The 24956-nt window shown below is 37.5% G+C and overlaps 1 protein-coding gene across 1 annotated transcript in view; it reads left to right on the plus strand.

Moving 5' to 3' along the window:
- Positions 1-24956, plus strand: part of DCC (DCC netrin 1 receptor) — a 1173736-nt gene that overhangs the window by 1070576 nt on the left and 78204 nt on the right. Inside the window, exons 26-28 of the mRNA XM_059893793.1 lie at positions 3946-4011; positions 13063-13225; positions 22884-23110. Coding sequence (XP_059749776.1) covers positions 3946-4011; positions 13063-13225; positions 22884-23110 — 456 coding nt within the window. The remainder of the gene's footprint in view (positions 1-3945; positions 4012-13062; positions 13226-22883; positions 23111-24956) is intronic.

The raw sequence follows: 24956 nt of genomic DNA on the forward strand, positions 1-24956 counted from the left end.
TGATCTGTGTATTGGACAGTAAAACTGTATCCATGTGGCATCAATGCATTATCTTTACCCACTGGTATACAAGACATAAAATCAATGCACTTTCCTTCATTATCACCGGAATTATTTTCAGAGAACCAATTCAAAGATCAAGAAGATATCTCAGTGCTCTGCATCCTTGGGAGGATATATATTGAATGTTTGTTAGACAACCAATCTGTCCGTTTGATTTAGATTATGGTCCATATGTTGGGGTTGATTGTGTGGGTGCCATTCTGAAGGACCCTCTGTTAGCCCCATTCAGGGAGGATGGATTAAAAATAGATTAGAACTACCATGTTCAGCTTTCTCCATGTCCTCTGCAGATTAATTTTCCATTCACTCCTCCCTGAACTTACAAACATCCACTCAGAAAAACCACTCTAGAACTGAAATTCCAATTGAATTAATCTTTTCTAGGTGCTAAACATTTTTTATCATGGGGAATATTCTTCATCTGCCCATGTATGCTAAAAGTAGGAGTTTAATGTAAACATTATACTGTTTAATTTTACACACACACACACCACAATAAAAAAATACAGAAGCAATATTTTAAGTGATAATGTAAGAACAAGAACATAGAGATTAATGTGTATAATAGTAGTAACTTCAAATGTGTTTACATTATTAACACATTACAAAGTATTCTAATTCAGTTTAGTCACTTATCAAGTATTGAGAACAGAGTATAAATGTCACTTTGGTAAGCAGCAAGAAATATAATAATAAGCACACTTCCTAAAGGAATTCATATTACATCTGCCCATTTTCCCCTCAATCCAGAGAGTAACTGGCAGGGAAATCATGGAGACTTTAGCTTTTGCTTAAGGGAGTATATGTCTCTTGCCAAAATAGGATGATCTATCCCTTAAATAAAATAGAAAAAGTAACTCTTTAAATGACTCTTTCATTTATAATATTTTAGGAGTGCAAACCAAGGGGAGGAGCATGAATTTTTTGGTTTGGACCTTCCTTAGAGGTACCTAAATAAAATAAATTTAAAACTATCTAAACTATTTTGAATAACTCTAAAAAGACGCAGTCTTTCTCTTTTTAAAGTCAGACATGGGATCATTTTTTTTGTTTTATTTTTCTTCCTGAAACCACCATTCTTTAGTTTCAAAACATTTTGAAATGTAGAAAACATTTGTTTTAGTTATCAAAAATTTCTGGAAGAAGTGATTTTTTGATGAAATTATCTGAATGAAATCCATGGTTGGTTAAGTGATACATAAATTCATTACTCTTTATCATCTTAATTCTTTTCCTCACCCTCATTTCTATTATTAAGGAAATATGGGTACCTAGTAACACAAGAGTTCTTCTTTATATTCTGTAGAATATATTAGTATATTCATATAGTACATTTTGATTCCTGAGTTCATGTAAAATCATATTACTAATTCCATAATAAAAAAAAGAAACTACCCATTCCCAGTTTTTTTAACTACATTGAACTCTATTTGAATAATTAAAAATAAAATGCATATACATTGAAATGTATTATATTACTTCCACAAATGTCATATTTAGATATCCATGTATTCATTTACTTATTTGGAATTTTTAATTTTGAAAAATGTTAGAGATTTAGTATAATAAGCAAAAAAAGAAATTCAGGGATTTTTAAGGTAAATTTAATTGTGCAAATTATAATGTAAGACTAAAAATAATACATTATCTTTTATTTGCATGTAGTTCTTTTAATAATACTAGATAAATGAAAAACATTTTCAATTAAATCTAATAGTGATTTTATAGTAATAGCAAATCAATGCAGTGATAGTGATTTTATAGTAAGAATTAATTTATTCTTAAATCTTTAAAGTCAGAATAAGTTAAAAACTATCTGCAGTTAGCTAATATTAACCATAAATAGGCCTGTATAGGATTTGGATACAGTAAACCAACTCTGTCATGGCAGGTTCCATATCTGATAAATCTTTTTATACTACCCTTTCCCTGAGGATCTAGGACTGTGCCTTGCATATAGTAGGCACTTAATACATTTTGAATGGATTATTATCAGTTTTATGCTCCATTAAAAAATTTAAGACCTCTGGGATCCAACAGTAGTTTATGTCTTTGCATTAACTGACTTTTCATCTTCCAGAGCCTAATTAGTTCTCTATTTCCCTTAATCAGTGCTTATGAAATTTACCAAGTTAACTGAACACATCTAATATTCCCAACAGGGATCATTTATTGCTTTAGTGGCCTAAGTGATGGGGCTGTTAGCATCTCTTTGGCTGGCTGCTTTGCAATCTAGTTGCTTTCAGATGTGAGAAAAGTAATCTTAATATTCATGCAGAACTTGTGTCTCACTTCATTTCTTCCAACGTTGATCTGGCAATGTCCCGTGGGCCAAGCTTATCCTCCACTTATTGAAACCCCAGATGTGTCAGAGTCACACAAACAAGGTATTTGGGAAAAGGGTTAGGCTTATCAGTCAACCCCCCAAAATTTTCACAACTGCTGCTTATTTCAGTTGCTCCTCCCCAATCATCCCCCCCCCGCAACACACAGACACATTGGAGCCTCCATCCTAATTCCCACTTCTTTATATACCCAGAGTCATTGGCCAGCAGATTTTAAATGTACCAGTTTACCCTGAAAACAGAATATGATGTGATTGAATTAATTTATCATTGCTTGTTGGAAGCTTAACACTCTTAGTTCAGCTCTGACTTAATATTGAAAGAATTTTTTTAAATTGTGAATGCATGGTCTGGTAACAAGATTTAAGTTGTTTCTTCACAACTCTTTTGCAAATAAAATGGTGAGCTCTTGGAAAAGCTTTATTAAGAAGAGTGGTATGCAAAGGAACGTCACAAGAGCAGGACTTGGAAGTCTTAAAAAAGAAAAAGAAAATCTATACATGTGAGAAAAACAACCAATGTTATCGTAGCTGGCTGCCCCAGCTGGCTTCCTCGACATCACCCACTGATTATAACTGCTTTCACAAATAACACTCCGAAGTGTATAAAGAATTAGCTGTAGTCTTGTACATGTTTGAGTATAGATTCAACTCCCAAATGTTTTTTCGAAGAGGTATCCTAGAACTCAAAAGCTAACCAAATAATCACAGTTCTACAAATGTACCAATAGAAAAGGGGATTACCTGTAGTGAAAAACTATTAATTAAATATGGATGATAGTATAATTATTTCTGGTTAATTTCTGGCTCATTTCTCTTAAAGACTACTTTTACAAATGTTGAACACCTAATAGAAGGCAGTGGTTCCAAATGTGTGCTACTAGAGAAACCTTCCTTCTTTCTTGGTGTGTTTATAAGAAATATTCAGACCATGTGGGCTGTGACATGCCCCCTACTCTTTATTCCATATCCAATAGCTCATTCCCAGGCACCTATTTGGCACATAACACAAAGCCTACTCAAAGCCCAGTTATAAGGCAAAAAGTACTGTTCCCTGGTACAGTAATAATGATAGTTTGCCACAAAGTCATGTCCAATGGCAGCAATGTAGATGGGACCTCTTGTAACATGAAGGAGGTGGGCTCTGTCACTCTAGGAGCCAACACCACCACTCCTTCTGTTCTGAGATGTTCAAGACAGCAACGCTTACACTAACACTGGTGCTGTACCTATTGGTGACACATTAATAAGAGTATTGGAGGAAAAAAGGAGAGGGGGTCAGCTTTTCAGTGACGAATTGAATTTAGCTTGTTTGAAAGAGTATTTTTGTGACAGATTTTTCTCATGCATAGAAAATAACATTTTCTTGCAAAGTATAATGGTGTCATTCTTTTCAGGCTTTCTTTGAAGTGGACAAAATAGTCTTATTCAGTTGTTTGTGTATTTTTAAATATTTGTTAGTTTTTGTCTATTTTGTTTCATTTGTGCTTTCATGTTGCAGGTCCACTAACTTTCTGGTATATTTTCCCGATAAACAGGTCGCCATGGAGATGGAGGTTATTGGCCAGTTGATACTAATTTGATTGATAGAAGCACTCTCAACGGTAAGTATATAAATTAGGTTCTATTGGATTCATTATATTAATTAAAATTGTTAATTCTAGAGTGTCTGAGGCAAATTTTCTATTGACTGCAAGTGCCAAGAACCCCAGACTTAGGGTTTTAGTGGGAATAATAGGAACGTGAAGTTATTAACAAACCTGGAGCATATTCCACCAGGAGACAATGCCAATGAGAGTTGACAAGTACACAAAACAGTCAGAAAAGTCCAAGCATAGAGAATTTTGTAAATGATGCATGGCTTTTAACTATCTAGGTTTGAAAGTACTATATATATTTGAAATAGTTCTACAATTTTATTGTAGAGAGGTGACTGAAACCCACTCAGTTTCACAAACTGAAGTTACTGGGACTTTTTCAGGAGTCAGAGTGCCAGGAAATTAAGAGGCAATTGGAATATGGACAATTGAGAAAGAATAATTATTTCCTCACAGTTTCCATCCACTACTGAGCAGTGGTTATGTATGTTACAGGTGAAGCAAATGTAAGCCAAAGACACAGAACAATATACTCTCTTAAATTGTTTGTCCTAAAGAACACTAATCTTGGACAGAATTGCCAAATGGAACAACTGAAAATACAGGAGGCCCAGTAAAATTTGAATCCTTTCTGATTGCCTATGAATCTGAGATAAAGAAAAATATTGCAAGGGATTACCATCTCAACGTACATAGGCATCTCAGTGTACATATCCGTAGGCAACTAGAAATAATTCAAATTTAACTGAACCTCCTTTATTTTTAATTATTAAATCTGGCAATCCTAATTTTGGATCAAGTTTAGAAGTTTGCTATGGACTATTTGAACTTGCCCTTCAAAAGAAAATGAATTCTCTGATTGAAAAGAAACCTCAGCCCAAATCTGATGTTAACAGATAAGTCAACAGATAAGGATTTTTCTTTTCACAGGAGTCAAACTTCAGATGAAGAGAATGACAGTAATTGAGAGAAATGCATGTCACTTTATTTTATTTTTTTACTATTTAAGATTCCTAGTGAGAAATATAATTGTAATTAAATTTGATCTGATATACATTATCTCACAGGAGAAAGTCATGAAGATAAAATAGATGAATGACATCCAATGACTTTGAGCCAGTTTAGATAGATTGTTGACATTACCCCTTCTCAATTTTCTGCAACACTTAATGATGTTTTAGGCATTTCCTGTTAAATGAATGGGATGAACAAAGTACCTGAAACATTTCTAGAATCCCTACTGGAATAACTAATTATTACAGGCTACACAATTAATTAAGGTGACTTGATAACCTCAGAGAGGCACGGATGGTAGAGGGCATACTTAATCTATTTCCTATTCTATTTTGCTATCCAGTAAATAATAGTAAATATGTAATTTGCCTTTAGCTTGGGCTCTTACAAGCAAATCAGCAAAGGCATCTGAAAACTCTACCTTCCTAATTAAAATTCTACTAACGTCTTATACCTTAAGAAGGGGGTATATTTTCGAATTATGTATATAAGTGAAAGCTTGACTGATAAAACTCTAACCCCACCACACCTTTGCTAAGTAGGCTGCATAAATAAGAACAAAAAATCTTGAAATTTCTTGAGTTTTTGAACCTCATATACAATGAAAAGTTCATACATCCCCTCATGTAGTGACAGAATTAGAGAGGTTTCCTATCTCTCCTTATACTTCTGGATTCATCCTTCAAAGAATTGTAATAGAATAATGGTTTATTGTCAGGACACTCAAGCCACTTGCAAATAAATTTAGACCTCGCTAATCCTTTACTTTCTCTTACAATGTGTCACTGTTTTGAAAAAGCACTCTTGGAATTCAAATAAAGAAAAACAAAGCTATAGTTCATGTTTACTCTTGAAGTTGGAAGCCCTTAATTAAATTGAGGAAACTGAAGAGGCTTCCTAAATTATTTTCTGGTGGCAGGTAGAATCAAAGCTAATATGTGGTGATATGGTAGTATTTTACTACCATAAAATACTACCATATGATGCATTCAGTTTTGTGGTCCACATTCTTGAAGCAGGAAAATCTTCAACTTCTGAAAATGTGATTTTGTAGTTTATATTTGTATGAAGGATAACACAAGTGAAAATTACTTCAATCCAGTCCTTTTTTCATTGGGGAAGATAAATCACCAATTTTTTTTGTTGGTAGCTTTTCCTAAAATTTTCAAAATTAGTAATTTTGGTAAAGAGATCTACAAACCCTGCAAAAGCATTGTTATATTGACTTCAACCTTTGAAAACTTAAGTTTGATAGGTGTTGATATTTTGGTAAAGTTTTATTTAAAAATTGTTATTAATTAATTTTTGTATATTTAGAATTGTATTAGCTGTTCTGTAAAACATGCCTTAAACTCTGTGTTTAGGAGAAAAAGCCATGGTTTTCCCTCTAGTTTTGATTTCCCTTAAGTAAAGATAATTAGAGTGTCCCAGGGGTCTCAAGCTCTAGTCTACGAGAGGCTCTGCCCACCTACTATCTAAACATTATCTATCTGAAATGATGTTAAGGCCCTCAGACTAATCCCAAACCCCAGGTTCTAGAACTGACTTTGCCATGGATTAGAAATGTGTGAATCAATTCACTTAAACTCTCTGGATCTCTGTTTTTCATCTGAACATAGAAAGTGTTAAGCTAGATCAGGGTTTCTTAACTACAGAACCATTGCCATTTGGAACTGGATAATTTTGGGGGGACTGGATAATTTTTTTGTCGTTGGGTTCATCCTGTGCACTGTAGGATATCTAGCAACATCCCTGACCTTCATCTACTAGATGCCAGTAGTATTTCCCCTTTACCATGTTGTAACAACCAAAACTGTCTCTAGACATTGCCAAATTTCCCCTTGGGGGGCAAAATCTCACCAGTTAACAGCCACTGATCTTTATTAGCATGCCCCAAAGGTTGGTCCAAGGTACATGGGTCCCGTGAGAATCTCTGAGAAAAAAATGTGTTCCATTGTCAAGTAATCATTGGGAAACTTGTTTGGTGCTCACTTCCTTTTGCCAGGTCCTCGCCTTCTACCTGAATACTAGAGGATTAGTCTTGAGAGAGCATCTCTGCTCACTCTATACCCTTGAGTTTGGTGATCTCATCTCCTCCCAGGCTTCAAATTCCATCTATATGCCAGCTCCCACATTTATATATCTAACACAGACCTTCTGGCTGCCTCTTTACAATTCATCGTAAGATCTCAACCCTGACATATTCAAGACTGAACTTTTGTTCTTGCCCCACTGAGCCTACCTGCCCTTTCACCCTCTCCCTCATCCTAGACATAAGGATATTGCTGAGGCCTGAACCTGACTCCTCCTTTCTTTCCTACCCCAAGTGCAATCTGCTTTATTCATTTATTTTCAAACTATATTGTGAACGTATCCTCCTTGCTTGACTGAAGTTGCCACCATCTCAGTTTAAGCTATCATCAACTCTCACCTGGAGAATTCGATATCCTCTTAGCTGGTCTCTATTTTTCCACCACCAACCCCTCTCCACGCAGAGGGAAAAGATGTCTCCTTGGAACAAATCAAGCCTGTCACTTCTTTGCTGAAAACTCTTAAACCATCTGTGATTTTACCGAAGATAACTGAATGTGATTTACAGGGCTCATGTGAACAAAGTCCTGTTTCTCTTTTCAGCCTCATTTTGTGCCATTTTCTTTTTGCTCCCAGTGTTCCAGACACACACACGGTCTGCTCTCAGTTCCCTTGTAAAGGAACAAGAACTAACTCCTAGCAACAGTTCATAATTTAGCTTAAATGTCGCTTCTATAATGAGACCTTTCATGACCTCCCTCCTCTGTCAATGACCTCGTATCACATCCTCACGTTATATCTTTCTACCTGAACTCTACTTTTCTTTAAAACACCAACTATAGTGGTAACGTTATATTTATTTGCTTCATGATTTGTTTAATGTAAATCTTGTCCAGTGAATTGTAAGCTCCATGAGGTCAACAATTATGCCCCACTCTTTTTTGGTAGGGAGCAATCAATATGCTAATTTGGAAATTATTCTCAAACTACACAATATACAAGAAGACCATGACATACACATTATTAGGAAATGATATATATGTGGCCCCATAACTACATTCTAATGGTTTCATAGCCTGGCTGTTTTTCCTTCTCCACCCTTCCAGAAAAATAGCTCAGAAATGGAGCTTTCACAACTCCCTTCTATTGGCTATGCCTTGATCTCAGGTGAGAAGTAACCTGACATTCTATTCATGTCACAGTGACCCAGATGGGGTACATGTTTCAGGAATGGAAGACAGAACATTTAACATATAGGAATTTTTTTCTTCTCCAGTCCAACTAGTTGGGCAAGCCTCTGATTATCTCACAACTGTGTATACGTCTTATCTCATATTGTTTCTTTTTGCCTACTTGAATCCTTTCATGGCTTTTCCCCCTGCCTCCAGCTTTATTGGAAAATAATTGACATATAACATTGTGTAAGTTTAAGTTGTACAGTGAGCTGCTTTGATCCACTTAAATAATCCAGAATGATGACAACCATAGTTAACACCTCCATCATATCATATAATTACCACTTACCCATATTTTGATCACAACATCATATCCACAGCACCCAATTGGATCTTATTTATGGAATAATTGAATAGATTCTCTGCCATTTCTGCGCTACCTCTCCTGGCAATGCACAGTTCACATTAGCATGTTCAAAATTCTGATATTTGAGGGAAAAAATATGTTTTCCAACTTAATTGACCAAGGAACATTTTTCCCCCATAATGGTGATTAATATTTCATTTTAGGGAACACTGGGCTAGATTATCTGTGAGATCTCTTCCAGCTGATTGACTATATAGTACCTTATTTCAGGGTGGAATGCTTTGAAATATTCAATGCCATATGAATGTTCAAATTCAAAGGCCTGTGAAATTATGAAGACTTATGTTGAGCTGAAAGTGTTCTAATAACAAAACTGTTTTTGGAGAACACTGTAATCATGGGAGGGAAGTTAATTTCCCAACTAGAAGCTTTCACTGGATCTGTTTGTCTACCCAGAACTGAACTTGTCAATCTTATGTTCACATTGTTTACCTGCCTATTGATATTGTGTAACTATCAGGGCTCAGCCATTGTGGCAATGAGACCAGGTTCTCAACATGGGAGCCAGGACTCCTGGATTCGATACATGGCTTTGTGTTCTATGTGATAGTTAAGCACTCAGAGTACCAGTCTATCCATGAGCATACTGCAGAATTTTTGAGGGCAAATATGATAAGACACATAAAATATTTTTCAAAGCCTACCAAGTATCATAAAAATTAAAGACCTAATTAGTAGTTATGCTAAACCAATTTTCTAATCATTACTAAGGCTTTAGACCCAACAGATTATGAAATCTATGTTTGCTTTTATTAAATTTAGTATAAAAAGGATGAAATCATTTGTGGTGATCAGATATCATGAAAATTAAGTTGGATGGAATGCTTATGTGATATTAAAAAAATGTGACTCCCTTCTCACTGATTTTAATGAAACATATCTAGGTCTTGATTACTCAGACATTGGATACCCACACTCTTAGGCTAACACCAGGAACAGATGAATTAGGATACTGTATTTTTCTTTAATTTGGAAAAATCACATAGAATGAAATATATTGGGCCGCATCATGTCTGTCGAGCACCAACTCTGAGCCAGGGTGTGTGGTCAGTGTGATGCATCCGTTATCTCATGAAATAATCACAGTGCCCTGGAGGAGATTTGTAAGCCTTTGAATTACACCATTCAGCTTCCAAAAGGGGGCAAAGGTCACCTTGCCCCTTCTGGAATCAGGCTATCTCCCAGAACTCTTACCTACACAATCTAGGTTTGTGAGTTCTAAATTTTTTCCTAATTTGGAGCAGTCTTTTAATATATTTAGATATATGGTTGATCATCATTATTTGCAGGTTCTCTATTCATGAATTTACCTGCTCTCTAAAATTTTATTTCTAACCCCCAAAACCAATAATTATGGTGCTTTTATGATCATCCTTGGACGTGTGCAGAGCAGCCAGACATTTGAGCGGCCCAGTGCTCACAAACTCAGCTGAGCTGGAACAAGGTGATGTTCTGCCTTGATGGTTCAGCTCTCATGCCATGGATGTGTCCTTTCGGCACTACATTTAGTGCCAATTTTTCACATTTTTGTGGGTTTTTGTTGGTGGTTTCACTGTTTAAAGCTGTCCCTAAATGTGGTGATGAAGTGCTTTCTAGTGTTCCTAAACATTAAAAGCTGATGTGTGTGATGGGGAAAATATGTGTGTTAATTATGCTTCACTCAGGCATGAATTTATAGCGCTGTTGGCTATGAGTTCAATGTTAATGAATCAACATTACATATTAAATAAGGCACCTTTAAACAGAAACCCACATGAAACAAGGTTGTGCTTTGATTGGTTAATAAAAAGGTAGTGACCAGAGGCTCCCAGGAACATGACACTGTGTTTCCTCTAGAAGCAATACTTTGTATTCCCTAATTTAGTATTTGTGATGTCTTTATAGAACACAACTACTGCAAATAACAAGGATCGACTCCATCTAAAGACACCATTGCACTTGACTTTCTTTATTGCCTGTTCAATGTCAGATATTCTGATTAGTCAGCCTTTGAATGGAGATTGGGAAATTAATGAAAGATCTTGAAAACCAAGTTTTAAACTGATGGAACTTTTATGAGGAAGTCATAAAAGCCTGGAATCAAAGATTTATAATGGGAGCCCTCATGAACCCAACTCTATGAGGCAAATGACATCAATATCTCACTTAATCTAAAGCTCAGCAGAATCCAGAGTCATTACTTTCTGATTTGGAGCATGATATCTTCCTAGGTGGAAAGAAAGAAAGAAGAGCAAAAATTTGAAAAATTCCAATTTATATGGTTTTTAAAAATATTCATACAGTGTTACTGCCAGGTATGACTCAAACTAAGTTTGTCAGAAATGGTGAACTGTTAAATTTAAGTTAAGCTAATAAAATCCATGAGATCCCCAACGGCCTCCATTGTACACTCTCACATAAAAGGTTAATTTATTCCAATCAATTAATTTATTAAGAACAGAAAGGGCATATTGAGATACTACTGTAACATGACTTTTTAAATTGTAAGTAAAACTATGACACAGAAAGTTCTAACCTTTCATTACTTGCCTCATTCCTTTGTAATAAATGAAAAAATTACTTCAAGGAAACCTTATTTCTTTCATTTATAATCAGAATCTTTTAGCAGAAAGTGCTGTGTAAAAACTTGATGAGTTACCCGCCCCTGAGATTCAAGTTATGTCGGCAGCACTTATTTTTTTTCCCCAACAATATTGAATCAGCAATAATTTGTTTAAATTTAGGTGACTATCTTTTCAAAAAAAAAGAAAAACCCAGTGATTCTTAGATAACTTGTCAAAAGATAGTGTTTCAATTTTGAGGCAAGTGCTGGGTTATTATATTCACTTATGAAAACAAGTTAATTTATCTTTCACATTGAATATTATTTCAAAAAAGTTTGTATCAATAGTTTGGAAGTCCACACCAAAAGTATCCCAAATGATATGGTAGATTATTAATTTAGGCAATATTTTATTTAATGTTTCAGTAGGATAATGATATTATAAGCAATTACACTGTGTCAGATAGTTGCTGAGATAGTTGCTTTGTCTATTTTTTCTAATTCTGACAGTAGCTATATATGATAAATATTATTATTTCCATTTTATAGGTAAAGGCACTGAGGTACAAAAGGCCTAAAGATTTTGCTCAAGGGGTATAGAAAGCTAATATAGGTTGTTAAAGAAACTCATTCAAATTTTAGATCTAGGAAAACATCCAAATTCATTGCTTTCTGCTACTTTTAAAATTATTTATAAATAAAACTATATGCTAATATATACTTTTTAGAATTTTGTAGCTTGTAATAGTAAATATGACATAAATCAGAATCTTTCTAACTGATTAATCACTGAGGGTTTAAAGAAAGCTATTTAAAGGGTCATTAGTCATTCTTGCTTACATAAGCAAATTATCATTCTATTTTTGCCTAAATATTGTCTACCATGAGGTACAGTTGCAGCACAGGAAAAATTTATCTTAGGACTTTATGACACTCTTTCCAACCCTGTGGCTGCTTTTAAATGGGATTCATACACCCTTGACAGGTTGAAAATTAAATGTGCTTTATGGATAGCTTCTTAAAAGGAATGGAAAGTATGAGTGATTGGTGTCAAATAGTTTGTCTTTCACAGCATCGAGTAAATAGTATTTTCTCAGCCTTCTCTGATTCTTGTCATACTGGAATTCTTATCGTTCAAAGCAGCACGCTTCCTGCCTTCACCACTTTCTACTCAATACCATAGCTTAATTATATTTTTTCATTGAGATATAATTCCCATACCATAAATTTACCCTTTCGAAGTGCACAATTCAGTGGTTTTTAGCATATTCACAAGGTTGTGCCACCATCACCACTATCTAGTTTTAGAATATTTTCATCACCCCAAAGGGAAACCCTCTACCCATTAGCAGTGTTTCCCCATTCACTTCTCCCCACATCCACTGGCAAACACTAATCTACTTTCTGTCTCTGTAGATTTGCCTATTCTGGATATTTCATATAAGTAGAATTGTACAATACGTGGCCTTTTGTGTCTGGCTTCTTTCACTTAGTATATCATTTTCAAGGTACATGAATTTTGTAGCATGTATCAATACTTCATTCCTTTTTATGACTGGGTGGTATTCTATTGTATGTATATATCACACTTGTTTATCCATTCATCAGTTGATGGCTTTGGGGTTTCCCACTTTTGGTGATTCTGAATAACGTTGCTGTGAATATTCCTATGAAAGTTTCCATGTGAACATTGGTTTCATTTATCTTGGGTAGATAATTTGATCTTTCCTCTCATTTTTCATTGCTTTTTCCCCAGCTTCAGGAATGCCCAGAACAATAGGAACTCTTTGAATTCTTAACCGAGCTTGATAAGCCATGGGCTGTCACATCTCCCTAAACCTGATCTTCATTTGCCTATCTTTTCCCAGAGCCACCCATTGGCCAGATGCACCCCCCACATGGCAGCGTCACTCCTCAGAAGAACAGCAACCTGCTTGTGATTATTGTGGTCACCGTTGGCGTCATCACAGTGCTGGTGGTGGTGATCGTGGCTGTGATTTGCACCCGGCGTTCTTCAGCCCAGCAGAGAAAGTAGGTAACAGCTAGTTCCCAAGAGATGAGAAGTCACTGCTTGACCTGACTACCATCTTCTTGAGTTAGATTTTTGACGGCTCTCTTCCTGTGTGCTTCCATAATTCACTACGTGTTCCTTATCTCCTCTCCAGAGCTGGGCAAAATCTTGCCTTTGTCCATTCCAGGCCCATAACTTAAGAGGGTGAGGACTAGGCTTGCAAAATTAATAGTAGAATCCACCTGAACACTCACTCTGCATTTCTGTTTGATTTTACTTCTTGAGACCAGATTCTTCCTTTCAAATGAGAGCAGGTATTCCTTAAGTAACACTTAGACAGTGGACTTCACCGTGTCCCTACTTATGGCCCTCTCTCTGCAATTATGTATAAAACATTAGAGATGTGTATTCCTCTAAAAGTATTTACGTATCCCTTTTGGCAAGAAGGCCTGTAGGCATTTAATCAATGCTTGTTGCATGAATGACTAAGTATAGACTACCAAACTCAACGTAATTATAATACTATGGAATGTTTAGTTTGGAGGCAGTAGTTAGGATAGACGAGAGATTCCAGAAATTCAAAATGGTTCATATTTCCTGGCTATGGTGGATTTTCAGAAATTAAAAATTTTGAGGGGTTTAAAAATATTTTCATATCGTGCAGCTCTAGGTTATAACACATGCAGAGAAAGATATATCAAAGTACAAAGTTTGGAATGGAAAAGGGGTTTTAATTCAGCTTACCCCTCCCAGCGATACCCCATAAACAGCATATTAACCTTGTATCAGCCAGTTGTGGGAATCAGCAATAACCTTCTGGTTATTTTCTGCCTCTCTAGCACTTTTCAAATCCAACATGATATGTATTTTTCAGCTGTGCTATTCTCACTGGATTGGCTACAATAGGCTCTTTCCTTAATTTTTGTTTGTTTTTGGCCTGAGGCATGGTGTTCTGCAAGTCTGAGGCATGGGCCCATAGGTGGCTGGTTTGACAACTGTATACCATACGCATTGCTGGAGAAAGATTCTCTAGCAAATAATTTTCCCTCTTCCCCTGGTAATAACTCAGCCTTTCTCTCTTTTTAAAAATGCTGTGACCCTATTTGTTGATTTCTAGCGTATCTTCCAGCATTTTGAAGTAAGGTATTTAGTAACAGGGTACAGGAAGATGTACATACTGAAGAAAGTAACATAGGGTACAGATGCAGTCTTTGCATTTCATTTATTTAGAAGACAGGTCAAATTTTATATCCAGCTGCATTCATTTGACTGGACTATCTTGAAGCTGATGATAGCTGGTGTGCTGGTCCATTGTTTCCGAACAGGGAACCAGACAGAATGAGATTAATAAGGTGGGTCTCCTGTGTAAGCATCTGGGAAGTCATAATCGCCCACTGAGCTTCTAGAGTGCTGGGCACTTGGTAAGGCTCTGGGGGAAAATCACTGTGATTAAGTCGTTGAACAATCTCTTGGTCCAGCAATCCCAGGAAAGGGCTTTTGTAAACAAAGAATGGTGAAAAATCAAAGCTGCAGGTCTCTGAGGCAGAGCTGAGAAAGATTCACAGAAATGGAAGCAGGGAGGGCAGCAATTTCTGGCCTTATTTCATGACAGTTTTAAAAACATGGATGCGTTCACAAAATGAATTGAATTAACTAAACCATCTGTAGTGAGGTGTTTTGTTTTGTTTTGATCATTTTCATCATTGTTAGAAGAATGTTTGAGGGTTATATTGACTTGATGAACTGAACTCCTGGACCTATGTTGTTTCTCCACAGAGAAAGTGCTAGTCTTCTCCATGTGCAAAAGTGGGATTTGGTGCTATTTTGGGAAACTCTCAAATTGTCCTAAATCCCACCCTAAGTACTTTGTTAGAAAGAGTAGAAGTTGACCCCTGGGTATCACTTGTTTTTAAAATTAGGGAATGATTGAAAGAATAAACCACTCCATGAATGACTGAAAACCCAAAGAAAGTGAATCTATAGCTCCTATGCTACTGCCGCTTGGGTTTTTCCTCACCCCACTCCCAAAGTCTCTTAATATTTACTTGGCATATTTTCAAAATTTAGCTTCATATATTTTTCTTCAGTAACAGGCCCAATGGCATTCATCCTGATCTCTTTGTTTGTATATGTTAACAGAGAAAAAGAAAAAAAGAAAAGCTCTCCTTTAAGATATTTCTGAGTTTTAGTTTAGCTTTTCTTGATTTCATTGAGAGCTCCTCCTCCCCCATACCACCACCACTGAACTTTGTAGAATAAAGTAAATAATGCAGATGAAAGCAAAATCAATTCTAATTTGAAACAGAAATAATGTCCATTACAGGGCTCTCAGAAATGGGAGTTTAATGTAATTAATAAGGTGAAGTAGGAAATATCCATTTGCTTCTTCAATATCTCTTTATCTAGGACTGCTGAAGAATGTAAATTGTCTTTGTGTTTTACTGGGGGACTTGAATTACATCCATATGGATTTGAAACATATTTTTGTGTACTATCAGTAATACTTCATTCAAGTTAGTGTCTACGCATTTTATTCTGTGATTTATGTAATGAGGTAATGAGCTAGCTTATCTGATTGACTCACATTCTAGTTGGTAAGGTTTTCTTTTTATGTTATAAAATAACTAACAGAAGTTAGAACCCAAGTTCTAGTTCTGATTCTACCACTTCTTTAATTAAATGAATAGTATTTAATTACACCTAAGGGAAGAGCTAGTCTCTGAATATTGGTTTCCTCAAATAAGAAATGGGACTAAATACTTTCTGTCAACCCTCTACCACTAAAATTCTCCATGGACTACTACTAAATTACAAAATCACATGGTAGCATTTAGCTTCAAATTCACATGAAATAAAAATAACTGCATTTCTTTTTAGCTATTAATTTAAAATTTTTTTTACCACTTTGAAGAGACTTCCCTTACACACTCTGAATTAGTGAGATTATAGTAGAATATCATAATATTGAAAATTTGTGTTTTAATAAAGCTTAAATTGATGGGGGATTTTGGTGCTTTTTAACAGAGTAATAATATTTTCCTGGCCAAAATGTAGAATGTGTATTTTGATAAGTTAGAATGTATCTACAGATACTTAAGAAAAAAATATTTGACATTGAGGCTATCCTGGAAATTCTGGACACATGGTTATCACATGAACACATGGGTAGATGGTCAACAACTTGTCTGAATACATTAAATTTAAATGTGTAAATCAAATTCAAGGTTTACATGGTAAAATTACCAGTTAACTAAGCCTCCTCTTTGATTTGACGTGTACACAGCAAGTTTTAAATATCCACACACATTCAAATCTTAACAAAAGTAATCATCTTCAGTACTGAGGATCAAATGTTTCAACTCAAATGAAATCTATTGTACTTTACTATAGGTCACTTTCACTGATTTTCAAAATTTTAACATTTCATTGGTTTTCAGTATTCACCACACAAGGATTTTAACTGACAACCACTTAAGATGTCAATATATCTTAGTTCCATCTCAGAAAAGGCAGGTTTATTTGAGTATCTAGGACATATTTTCTCTGGCTTTCCAATGAAAGTTTTTTGTTTTGTTTTTAGTAGCAGTCAGTAGAGTAAAAATAATCAGTATAGATAATTAGGAGGCTGGAAAGCTTTGGGAAAGATTTGGATGGAGGAAAATTTAAAAAAAATAATGACACGTTTTTATCATTCAATTCAAGTGATTTCTATGTGCTTGGTGTGTGATCTACAAAGTAACAAATCTGATGAATGTTAACTCTTGAGCTAAAAACCTTTCTGCAGATTCCCACTGACTTACTGATAGTTTAAATGTATCTGTTATGATTTGGTCCCCTCTACTTTTTCAGCTTTCCTCCCTGCCATGCCCCAGTGCATGCTCTTTGCTCCAACAATGCAGAAGCCATGCCTTTTTTCATTCATTTATTAAACTCCCACTGTCTCACTGATCTTTGCATTTCTAGTCCTTAGCATACTTCTCGACACATTTAATATTCCATAAATGTTCACTGAATAAACAAGTGGATACATGTTGTAAAACAATGGGTGATGTTGCAGAAAGGAAGTAAAGAGAGTTTGCTCCAGTATCACTGGAGGAAACCAGTTCACACACAGGGAGCATCTGGACAGCCCAATAAGACAAACAATGATCAATGCAAAGTGAGTGGTATAGAGAGAGACCAGGGAAATGATGTAGCTATTCTAAGATTACACAGACCTAAAGTGGTCAGGAAGGTTTCCTAAAGAAAACGGGCTTGAAGGGAATCTTAAAGGGTAAGTAGTTTGTAAGTAAAGAGGACTATGAAGGCGTTGTGGGCAGAAGCAAGATCAGATAGATGGATGGATAGATAGTTACATAGATACAGAGATACATAGATAGATAAAACTAATGAACAGAACCCACCAGAATTTGATTATGCTCTGGAAGCTTTGCCACAGTATGAGAAAGAGCAAAGAGAGCCGTGGAAGATTCCTTGCTTTGCCTTTATTCAAGAATACATGGGTGGGAAAAGACCCTCCTATCCTGCAGCTATTTTTGGAAGCCAAACGATTACTAGTACCTGTAAGAAAAGGTGTGTGTGTGGGAGGGATAAACGTGACATATTCTACGTCGAATAGAAGAAACTAGCTTTATAATTAAAACAAACAAACAAAACCAAATCGTTCACTTAAGACAGTGCTTCTCAAAGTTTTGGTGCATCAGATTCCTCTCAAGGGCTGTTAAAACACAGATTGCTGGGCCTCATGACCCCCTTCCCAAGTTTCTGATGGGGTGGGGCCTGAGAATGTGCATTTCTAACAGGTTCCCAGATAATGCCGATGCTGCTGGTCCAAGGACCACACTTTAGGAACCATTGCACGGGGTTCGCCTACATACAGATTTTGAAGATTCCAAATGGTGAGATAGAGGAACTGTGGACCAAAACGGGCAGCAGTGATTATGTCAAGGAACCAGCAGATGGACAAAAGGTTGGGGTAACAGCTGTTCCTACAGGTTTTAGGACAAATTTCACACAATTTAGTTATGAGCAAATGTCAGTTTTATTACAACCCTGCTATATGGACCACTGGGCTACTACCAGCAGGGGAAGGAGGCCTCTCCAAGGCCAAAGCTTTCTCTCTTGATAAGAGACATTATAGAAAGCAGAAGTGGTTAGATGGTCTTTCATAGAATATATACAGAAAGGAAATAAAGTCTGCTAAAGATCTTTAGATTCTTTTTTTAAAATTTTTATTGGGGTATAGTTGATTTACAATGTTGTGTTAGTATCTGCTGTACAGCAAGGTGAATCAGTTATACATATATCCAGTCTTTTTTAGATTCTCTTCCCATATAGGTCATTACAGAGTATTGAATTGAGTGTTTGCAAAGCAGAAATAGTGTCACAGATGTGAAAAACAAACTTATGGTTACAAAGGGGGGGGATAAGTTGGGATTGACATATACACACTACTACATACAAAATAGACAACTAATAAGGACCTACTATACAGCACAGGGAGCTCTACTCAATACTCTGTAATGACCTATATGCGAAAAGAATCTAAAAAAATGGGGATATTTATATTCTTGATGACTGTCAGCTAGGTAGATAAACAGCTTCTCAGAAGAGGTCTTGATCTGATTAAAATCCACCAGAAAAATGCTTATGAATTTCATCAGGAATAATAATTTCTTTCCAGATGGAGGTTGTAAATCATAACATACTAAAAAGGTTCTGCCTCAATCAGGTTTAGAACTTTTTTTTTAATAGAATACACCTGGGGATGCTTGTTACTGAAGTCATGGGGACTGGTAAATGAATGAATGAATAAGGCATGAATGTAAGCAAGGGAAACCAGAATTCATCATTTCCTTCTAGTTTCAAAAATTATTTGACAAACTTCTTTACCACAAGCTATTTATTTATTTATTTATTTATTTATTTATGGCTGTGTTGGGTCTTCGTTTCTGTGCGAGGGCTTTCTCTAGTTGCGGCAAGTGGGGGCCACTCTTCATCGCGGTGCGCGGGCCTCTCACTATCGCGGCCTCTCTTGTTGTGGAGCACAGGCTCCAGATGCGCAGGCTCAGTAATTGTGGCTCACGGGCCTAGCCGCTCCGCGGCATGTGGGATCCTCCCAGACCAGGGCTCGAACCCGTGTCCCCCGCATTGGCAGGCAGACTCTCAACCACTGCGCTGCCAGGGAAGCCCACCACAAGCTATTTAAATATTGAGTTATCATGGACGTTCTGATGATCTTGTCCTGGATTTGGGAACTGGTGTGTCTCTGTATGCAGTCATATGGGCACCAGGGTTTAAGTTATTTAGCATTTTGATTTGTTAGAAAGAAAGATAATGGGGTGAAATCTCCAAGTTTGAAAATGACATTAAGTTCTTCTAAGTGACCAGAGATGGGAGCTACAGACTCATTTCCTGTGGGCAGGTGAAGTGTAAGGAAATGAATTCAGGGAATAAATGGTTAGCAAGAGAGTTATTATCTTAAATACAAGAAAATGATCTAGGGGTTAATGATCTAGGGGTTATTACCATTGTCTAGAGTCAGTGTGAGCCTGCTGCCAGGAAATCAGCAAAGTGCAGATACTTGTTGGGAAAATAGTAGAGCAGAAAACCCGGCATTATTTCTCCACTAAACTACTAAATAGGTATGAAGTCTGAGGTTCTTTGTTTTTCTCCTCATCAGTATGCTTCAGGAAAGACAAGAAAAAAGAATGTTAAGAAAAATTCAACAGATCACACTACTAAACATTTATTAATTGCCTAATATGTACAAAGCATCTTATCCAGTAATGGGGACACCAAAGCCATTCCCAGTGGCCTTGCACAGGTTACAGAGTCTCCACTGAGAGTAGTTTACTTGAACCATTTAGCTAACATGAAAGCAGTTATTCTCATAAACCATTCATTGCAAGTGAGGAAAGTGAGAAAGAGGTACTTCTCTGGGCTTCTACCAAAGGTTAGATTTTAACTGTCTAAATTCTGCCTTATGAGGAGACATTATTGTTTTAAGAGAAGCAGAAGCTACAAGTGGAGATTTAAAAGATTATAAAACTGTAGAGCAGAGGTTGAAAACCATTTCTGAAAAGGGCCCAATAGTAAATATTTTCGGCTTTGTGGGCCAGGTGGTCTTTGTTGCAACTCCTCAACAATGCAACATGAAAACGAATGAGCTTGGCAAGATTCCAGTAAAACTTTATTTACAAAAATTGGCATTGGAGCCCTCTACTGCCGGCCAGGGCAGATGCTGAGTCCAGTGTGGCAGTGGCTATGCCTGGGACTCTGCAGCCTCCTGCTGGGGCAGGCGGAGGCCCCAGCCCCATGGAGCTGCCTGAGCAGAGCGGCTGTATGCAGTGCTGTTTGGGCAGAACCTGGTGTTGACAGGAACCATTTTCAGCATCTTGCTGGTGACTGTAATCCTTATGGCTTTTTTTTTTTTTTTTTGTAGCAAATGGATCACTATTTATCACAAACGCTTTACATTAACTTGGATTCTTTCTAAATTTTTATCCAAAACAATGTAACAAAATAGTAGGTAAGAGTTCATACAAAGAAACCCCTTCCATCCCACCTTTTACAAACTGCAATCCCTTATGGCATTTTGTGTCTACAAGCCCGTTCGGCACCACTGACAGCCGAGCAAGCAAGTCCTCCACAAGCATTTGGGAACAGAATAAGTTCTGTTACACATGGGTTAGTGGAGAAGTTGGAATCAGAACTTTAGTGCTTGGAAATAATCTTTGGTCTGGACAGTTGGTAAATGCTGAATGATTTAGAAAAAACATCTAGCCATTATCTTAGCCTAACCCTGTAATGCAAATATTTGGCCACGGAGTCTGCTTCTCAGTGTTTTTTTTTATATGTGGCTGTCCTTGTTCAAAGTAAGACCTGAAGCTCCAAGGTTCAGTGTAAAGATGGAGTGCTCACGAGAAAGAAAGCATAACTTGGTGAGTGGTGTAAAAACCACACTGGAAAGGACTAATCATTAATGTTTCAAAATGTTAAGAAGAGGAAGACCTAACATGTAGACATTCCCTCACAATGGTTGAGAATCACAGATGTTTTTAATTATCCCAAGTCGGCCTAGATGCTCCATTTGCAAAGCAGCAGCCGCTGTGGGGAACGTGGGCCGCCATTCCTCGCGCTGCTCAGAGCTCCGTGCTCAGACGCCCACACTGAAGTCGGGGTCACACCAGGTAGGCCTATGGCCATGGGCACCCTCGGGCTGGGAGGCTCTGGGGGTGACTGGAAGTGTTAGCAATTGGCCCGGCTGAAAAAGAACTCGTTCCACTCAAACACGTTGATCTCCTTGTCCTGCGCTTAAGTCTTCCTAGCCCGTGGCCTAGACGTCAGGGCAGCTTTTCCCATCTGGAATCTTTTCAGCCCTCGGTGGGGAGGGCGCAGTAGAAGTGCATGTTCCCTGTATAAGGCCGAGTGGCGGGTGGGTGTGTGTTTACACACATTTAATTTCAGCTTTGAAAATGCTGCTTTTCCTTTGCACTGTTAGTGAACTGGATTTTCCCCCCCATGGAAATGATACTTTTGTGCTTGCGGCGTTCATTTTATTTTAAAGGTGCTAGGCTTAACTTTGTTATTAAATTAAAATGCTTGTCTTGTGCTCCATTCAAGCAAAGCACTGATATATATATGTATACATTTTTTTTTTAACAACCCGCACTTAATGTGAAATAACTGATGTGGGATACTGTAACTGTTTGACCTAAGGATTTTGCTTGTAACCCTAGCATGGAGGCACTGAAACGTTCACTGTTCTGTGCTTTTGAGCAAAATATCAATTAAAACAAAAGTAAAATCTTAAAAAAGAAAACAACAGCAACAACAACCAAAAAAAACAACACAAAAATAAGCAGTGGAGGATTTGGCCTTCAGGCCATAGTTAACTGACCCCTGCTGTAGAGAACGGCCAACAGGAGCATCCTGCTTTTGACTCGGCATGCAGGGAACATTGGAATCTCACTCGCCCCAGGAGGATACTACTGCTGAAAAATAACGACTGCTAAATTTTTATTGAGGAAAATAAGAGACATTTGAAGCACACTTCCAACGTGACTTCTCTTTGCAAAGGATAGATCTTACTGTGTTTGAATCCAGACACTTAGTGACTCCAAGACGAAAGTATTTTATTCTCCTAAGAGTGCACTCATGCAGCCTTTTGTCTTCAAACAACCAGCTTCCCAATTGCACATGAAATGGGACAGCTGAGCTCTAGGCTCTCTTCTAAGCCCCAATCTTGGCAGTTGGCACAAATTCTGGCCTTTTTATTTCTATTTGCCCTTTTGAAGCAACTCTGTCATTTATCTCCTAAACAGATGTTGCAGTCGGGTACCTTATGCCTAGCTCCAGAGATTGGCATATGGCTCCATCTAACCCATTGTCACCTTGTGCTCAAATCTGCAGCAGGAGAAGCTGGAGTAAGGTGCTCTCTGGCAGGCAGCCGGGGCCCTGGGGGTCCAGCACCGCATCTCCTGTAACGTGGTGAAGCTCCAGGGGAGAAGAGGAAAGGCAGCCAAGACAAGTCTGCCAATTCCTGGATTTCACAAGTTTTCTCCTGGGAGCGCTTTTGTTTCCTTCCCTGCTTCTAACTTGAATTGACTGAGGGAAAAAAGAGGAAGGGCCATTGAATAAAGGCACTCACATTTGCCTTCTAATTTTGTTCCATAGGAAACGGGCCACCCACAGTGTTGGCAAAAGGAAGGGCAGCCAGAAGGACCTCCGGCCCCCTGATCTTTGGATCCATCATGAAGAAATGGAGATGAAAAATATTGAGAAGCCATCAGGCACTGACCCTGCAGGAAGGGACTCCCCCATCCAGAGTTGCCAAGACCTCACGCCAGTCAGTCACAGCCAGTCAGAGACCCAACTGGGAAGCAAAAGCACCTCTCATTCAGGTAACTTTCACCTCCCTGGCATCAGGAAAAACATCCCACGCTGAACCCCACAAAGGAGCTCTTGACTCCCTCTTTTGTGGATATACCCTTTCCACTAATTTGCACATCATTTACCAACAGTTAAAATAATCTGATGTAAATTTGGTTGATTAACTAGGTTTACTTTCTATTCCATCATCGTGTTGACTGCCTTTTATAACTGTAATGCTTCTTGAAACTTCTAAGAAGTAAGAGGTGATGCAGTTGGGACATATTGAAACGTGAAGGCTAAATGAACTGATTGCTTTTTGTTACAGCTTGAACAAAAGTTTTGTCAAGGCAAAATTTGAAGCTATTTTAGTTCTCTATGTCTGTGAAAAGTTGATTTTAAATTTGCTGTCAATTCCTTGCTTTAAAAAAAATCACTTCAGAGACACTTGAAGTCTGAAAACATCAACTATTCTGTTACTTTGCCTTGATTACTGTGGAGATCAACTGTCATCCCCATGCAATCACATTATATGATCACTAGCCTAGTCTAATGGAGTCTCTCTGAAGTCTCTGTTGGTATACAAAGTGATCTGATGAAAAAAGCCTGCTGTTTAATGATGTGGTGCAGAACACTCCATGTCTAGGAATAACTGAGAAATCCAGAAAGTGGTTGTAAGATACTTCAGTTTACGTGGGTCCTTATAGTTTCAAAATGCTTATGGGGAGTTGAGTAATCAACCCAATACTCTCATCAAAAAATCTCTTGGTCTACTCACGATGTGTGTTTATAGAATGAGTAGCTGTTTTAAACCAAATTAAATATTTTAATTGTTTGAATGTGTAACTGGTTGATTGGACTTTCTTGCAGAGTTGTTTAAACAAGGACTTTACCAATTTTCCATCCTGAGTTGCGTATTCCTTTTCTAGACCTTAAATAATATCTCAAGCAGTGTCCCTAACTTTTGTCACTTTCAATTACTAAACTATAATCCAGTTCCATTAAAAATTATAATATGAGATTTAAATTAAAGATTCTTTTCCCCTTATGGCCAGTCAGGCTTTTGGTTCTGAGCACTGGGGGGTCACAATTTGTTTTTTTCAAATCCTCCAGCACCTTGGAGGAAAATGTAGTGGTAGGGTGGGACAGCAGAAGGGAGGAGCATATTCTGTTTCAGAAACACCTTTACCCATTCTTCCTACCTATCTGCTCTTTCTGGTTTTGTGTGGGGACGGAGGGGGAAAGTAAAGAAAAGATGGGAGGAGAAAGGCAAGGTGGAAGGGAAGAAAGCACAGTTTGAAGTTCTTCACTAACTTTTTGGGCACATGGGCTGTCCTCATGTGGCATCCAAATTCTCAGTGTCTTATGAAATACAAGTATGAAGTCTTTATGAGACCCTGTGGGATGCCTCCTCTGGCCAATTCCATAACCTGAGATATCAAGTCAGGGCTTAACCCTCTCCCACCAGGAACAGCTCTACCTGTCAGCCTCACTGGTCCTCCTGTGGGTCATCTGCGCTTACGTGAATTCCAACAAGAGGACTCAAGCCTGGTCAACTTTCCAAGTACCCACTTGACCCAGAGGAAGCTCCTGTATCTTTGACAGGTCAAATGATGAGAGAGCTTGTAACCCACACTGTTCCTCTCTCAGCCTTGCTTTCTTCAATTACCTCTTCCTCTGTTTAAATAAACACAGTGTAGACCAGCAAGCCTGCTGCCTGAATAAGCTTCTACCCAGAGAATGAATGAAAGCTTCTTTTGCAGGAACCTCAACAGTCTATAGGTGTTCATTCTTGTAGCTTTGTTCCATACTGGACATCAGGAGGGGAGAGCACCTCTGCCTCTTCCTGGAGGGAATAAAATTGTCTCTCAGCCCTCA

Source organism: Balaenoptera ricei, chromosome 14 (genome assembly GCF_028023285.1).
Source record: "Balaenoptera ricei isolate mBalRic1 chromosome 14, mBalRic1.hap2, whole genome shotgun sequence".
Taxonomy (NCBI): Eukaryota; Metazoa; Chordata; class Mammalia; order Artiodactyla; family Balaenopteridae; genus Balaenoptera; species Balaenoptera ricei.